The sequence below is a fragment of the Terrapene carolina genome, unplaced genomic scaffold (genome assembly GCF_002925995.2).
Source record: "Terrapene carolina triunguis isolate 2854851 unplaced genomic scaffold, T_m_triunguis-2.0 Scaffold236, whole genome shotgun sequence".
NCBI classification, from domain to species: domain Eukaryota; kingdom Metazoa; phylum Chordata; order Testudines; family Emydidae; genus Terrapene; species Terrapene triunguis.
The window spans coordinates 85,598-90,794 of NW_020664587.1; the positions used below are offsets into that span (position 1 = coordinate 85,598).

At 41.6% G+C, this 5,197-nt stretch overlaps 1 protein-coding gene across 3 annotated transcripts in view; it reads left to right on the forward strand.

The window, feature by feature from the left end:
* Positions 1-5,197, forward strand: part of RLF (rearranged L-myc fusion) — a 114,835-nt gene that overhangs the window by 66,429 nt on the left and 43,209 nt on the right. For all 3 annotated transcript variants that reach the window (XM_024199602.2, XM_024199606.2, XM_024199605.2), the window contains exon 6: positions 3,480-3,616. In XM_024199602.2, coding sequence (XP_024055370.2) covers positions 3,480-3,616 — 137 coding nt within the window. The remainder of the gene's footprint in view (positions 1-3,479; positions 3,617-5,197) is intronic.

The window sequence follows — 5,197 nt, forward strand, 5'->3', positions numbered from 1 at the left end:
AAATTTGTTAGTCTCTAAGGTGCCACAAGTACTCCTGTTCTTTTTGCGGATACAGACTAACACGGCTGCTACTCTGAAACCTCTCAAAATTTGGGTTGACTTTGCAGTACTGGTGATTGGGAAGAATATCTTTGCTAATAGTGTGCAGTTTCATTGTGACACAAAAAAATGGCATCCCACAGTTAAGTTTTAGTCGCTTCTTAAATTGCTAGTCCTTATGGTTATGAAGAAATCCTGTAATTTGAACCATGTGGTTCTGTCTTCCCAAGTCTGCAGAGAAAAAATAGTTCTGAATTACCACATTCATCTCCATAATGGTTCACAGTCAAGCTAGAAGGGTATATTGAGTGGGGTCCCACAGGGATTGGACCTGCTTCCAGTTTTGTTCAATATCTTCATCACAGATTTAGATAATGGCATAGAGAGTACATTTATAAAGTTTACGGACAGTACCAAGTGGGAAGGGGTTGCAAATGCTTTGGAGGGAGGGATAGCTTGCTCAGTGGTTTGAGCATTGGCCTGCTAAACCCAGGGTTGTGAGTTCAGTCCTTGAGGGGGCTGTTTACGGATTTGGGGGAAAAATCTGTCTGGGGATTGGTCCTGCTTTGAGCAGGGGCTTGGACTAGATGACATCCTGAGGTCCCTTCCAACCCTGATATGCTATGATTCTGTGGAGGATAGGATTACAATTCAGAATGAGCTGTACAAACTGGAGAAATCATCTGAAGCAAATAGGGTGAAATTCAATAAGGACTAATGCAAAGAGAGGGAGGGATAGCTCAGTGGTTTGAGCATTGGCCTGCTAAACCCAGGGTTGTGAGTTCAATCCTTGAGGGGGCCACTTGGGGATCTGGGGCAAAATCAGTACTTGGTCCTGTTAGTGAAGGCAGGGGGCTGGACTCGATGACCTTTCAAGGTCCCTTCCAGTTCTAGGAGATGGGATATCTCCATTAATTATAATTATAATTATAAAGTACTCCACTCAGGAGGAACTGTCAATTGCACACATACAAAATGGGAAAGGACTGTGAAAAGGGATCTGGGGAATATAGTGGATCATAGAATCATAGAAGATTAGGGTTGGAAGAGATCTCAGGAAGTCCTCTAGTCCAACCCCCTGCTCCAAGCAGAACCAACCCCAACTTAATCATCCCAGCCAGGGCTTTGTCAAGCAGGGCCTTAAAAACCTCTAAGGATGGAGATTCCACCGCCTCCCTAGGTAACCCACCCTAGTGAAATAGTTTTTCCTAATATCCAACGTAGACCTCCCCCACTGCAACTTGAGACCATTGCTTCTTGTTCTGTCATCTACCACCACTGAGAACAGCCTAGCTCCATTCTCTTTGGAACCCCCCTTCAGGTAGTTGAAGGCTGCTATCAAATTCCCCCTCACTCTTCTCTTCTGCAGACTAAATAAGCCCAGCCTCTCCTCATAAGTCATGTGCTCCAGACCCCTAAGGATTTCTGTTGCCCTCCGCTGGTCCCTCTCCAATTTATGCACATCCTTTCTGTAGTGGGGGACCCAAAACTGGACGCAATACTCCAGATGTGGTCTCACCAGTACCGAATAGAGGGGAATAATCACTTCCCTCGATTTGCTGGCAATGCTCTTACTAATGCAGCCCCATATTCTGTTAGCCTTCTTGGCAACACGAGCACGCTGTTGACTTCTATCCCGCTTCTCGTCCACTGTAATCCCCAGGTCCTTTTCTGCAGAACTGCTGCTTAGCCAGTCGGTCCCCTGCCTGTAGTGGTGTATGGGATTCTTCCTTCCTAAGTGCAGGACTCTGCACTTGTCCTTGTTGAACCTCATCAGATTTCTTTTGGCCCAATCCTCCAATTTGTCTAGGTCACTCTGGAGCCTATCCCTACCCTCCAGTGTATCTACCTCTCCCCCAGCTTAGTGTCATCCGCAAACTTGCTGAGGGTGCAATCCATTCCATCATCCAGATCATTAATGAGATCACAAGCTGAATATGAGTCAGTGTAACACTGTTGCAAAAGTATCAGCAGCAGTGTTGTAAATTGGACACAAGATGTTGTTCTTCCACTCTACTCTGCGCTGATAAAGCCTCAACTGGAGTATTGTATCCAGTTCTGAGTGCCACATTTGAGGAAAGAGGTGGACAAATTGGAGAAAATCCAGAGAAGAGCAACAAAAATGATTAAAGGTCTAGGAAACATGACCTATGAGGAAAGATTGAAAAAACTGGGTTTGTTTAGTCTGGCAAATAGAAGACTGAGGGGGGACATAACATTTTTCAAGTATATAAAAGGTTGTTACAAGGAGGAGGGAGGAAAAATTGTTCTCGTTAACCTCTGAGGATAAAACAAGATGCAATGGGCTTAAATTGCAGCGAAGGAAGTTTAGGCTGGACATCAGAAAAAATCCCTAACTGTCAAGGTAGTTAAGCTGTGGAACAAATTGCCTAGGAAGGTTGTGGAATCTCTATCATTGGAGGTATTTAAGAACAGATTAGATAAACACCTGTCAGGACATAGTCCTACCTTAAGTGTAGGGGACAGGACTAGATGACCTCTCAAGGTCCCCTCCAGTCCTGCATTTCTATGATTCTGTAGTGTTTGTGTCAGAAGACTAATATTGGTGATTAATAGGCAGTATTGAAGCTATTTCACTAGTGCTCATTTTTAAACATTTGAAACATCTAACTACCTAGATTGTTGGTAGATCTTAAATAGGGTGTTATTGTTTTTTTAATCTGATCCTGGTACATAGTAAAATTAAAGAAATGTACACAACACAGTTGCCAACTTTCACACAGTAAATAAGCACCCCAACTTTCACAATAAGCCAAAAATCAAGCTAATTCCATTTCAAAACAAGGCAAAAACAAGCCAATCCCTAAGAACCCCAACACTCTTATGTAACTAGATCCCTCTGTCGTGCAGTCTGGGACTGTGGTAGGCCCGTTGTGCACCCCTGATTCTCTCCCCCTTTTGCCCCTGCTTGCCGGGAGCTGATTTAAAAAAAAAAAAAAAAAAGCAACAAGCTACAAGCCAAAAACTAGCCAACAAGCAACTCACAAGCCAATTAAGCCAAAAACAAGCCCAATTTCTGCATTTTTTCCCCCTGTGGGTTTGGCATGTCGGGTATACAACTGAAGTGGTACTTTAGCTTAAACCCATTGGCAGTAGTGCAACAAAGGGCATCTTGCCAAAATCTATTAAAGAGAATTAAAATATCAGGAAATGTTGGGAAGGATAAACAGATGACCATTGGAGAACATAAAAGAGAGGAAGAAAGGTTATGAGACTGGCTTACTCCAGGAGTATTCCTGGTTTTCCTTAAACCTTGAATTTCACATGTCTAAAAGAAGCCAGGAATATTTGCAAGTAGAAAAATTAACTAATGTTAAATACAGTCTGTTAACATACATCATTTAGAAGATTTTGCAAAAAAAAAAATCCCTGAAGAAACTACATTATTCTTTTTGACATGATAACATTGTTTTTGTTAGATTGCAAAAGTGGATTGCAAAGAAGTACTAGAGATCATATGTAATTTGGAATCTGAGGGGCAAGATAACACTGCGTTTATTCTTTGTACAACATACCTTACCCAGCAACTTCAAACTGCAACCGTGTATTGCTCTTGGTAAGTAATATATATATATATATATATAGATAGATATATGTTTCTCATGTATGGTTTATGAAAAGTGCAACAGTTTAACGTGAATTTTAAATGCCACTTTTTCATATAGAAAGTGATGACTAGACTAAAACCAGATGTTAAATTACAGTATATGCAAACTGTTCATCATTGTTGTGTTAAGGAGCGCTAAAGTGACCTATCTGAAATCACACTTTTTCAATCTGTCAGGGTGAGGCATTGTCAGATAGGTATCGAAAAAGAGATTATTGTACCTCTTGAGAAATTAAATCTCCGGAACTTGATGATATTCATTTGAGAATTCTAGAGGCAGTAAAAAGCCAAGTAGCTGAGCTACTAACAAGAATAAATTGGTTCAGTTCATAAAAATGTACGTTCTATGAAAAAGAGGTTATCTATGGGTAACTAACTGGAGTTCTTGGGGTTGTTGCTTCTGCACATTCATACTATTAGGATTCATGACCAGCACCATAGGATCACAGAAATATTGGATAAACTGCACAGGTACCTGTTCTTGGCACTGAACATTTGGGGACCAAGGTTATAAGAGGCATGTAACTCAAGTGCTTCAGTTTCTTCCATTGAACCCCAGAGCCAAAGGTAGATTGATAGGTCTATATCCAACCCACTTTCACTTGTTCCATAGAGAGAATGTGCAGGGGCAACACCCCTGAAGAACTCAGTTATTGTAAGAAACCTCTTTTTCTTTCAGGTGACCTCTTTACATTCCCACTGATGAAAATTTGGAAAGCATTACAATCCCCAGAATGCTGGGATTCTTAACTGAACAGTGATTCAAAAATACTTTCCCAATCCTAACATCAGATCTGCATGTCTAATTCAGGTAGAAGTGCACCTTTACATAACTCAATGAGAATGTGGCAGAAGCAGTGCAGAGAAGCTGCTCAGACTCTTGCTGAATAAACCCATAGCTATGGTCCAGGAACCTTGGCTAAAGTGTAGCAGATCTCTGTTCAAAGTCTGATCTGTTTGGATAGAAACAGGAAGTGCTGTGATTCTTTTAAAGTGGTCCTCATATTCATTTAAACAGTCTATTTTTCTTAAATACTTTACATCTCTCTAGCTAATAGCACATTAGCTATTCACATCAAGGCGAATGAGAATCTGAGAAAAACCTCCAGACGCTAATGGTCTGGTTACAGTAAAATTCCAAGACGACTATAAGAAGGAACTGTGGTGGAGATGTCTGACAACCATGTGGAATAACAATTTGGGAGTGAGGATTGTGGGGTCAGCCATAACAGCTTGTAGTTCTTTCTTTGAGTAGTGTCCCTCTGGGTGCTCCACTCTAGGTGCGCTAGCGCCTCCTGTGCCTTTGATTGGAGATATCTCATAGCAGTGTCTGTTTGGCCTACTCATGTGTGTTAGTCAGTCTCGTGCCCCCAGCTGTTTTATATAGCTTTGCACGGGTGAACCGCCCTCAGTTTCTTCTCAACTGCCTCGGCCTGAGACGGAGCTCTCGCAGTTGTACTGTTGAGATTTCCTCAACTCTGTTTTTCCTCTCATAATGATAATAGTAGTTGTGTTAGCGTTTAGTTTTCT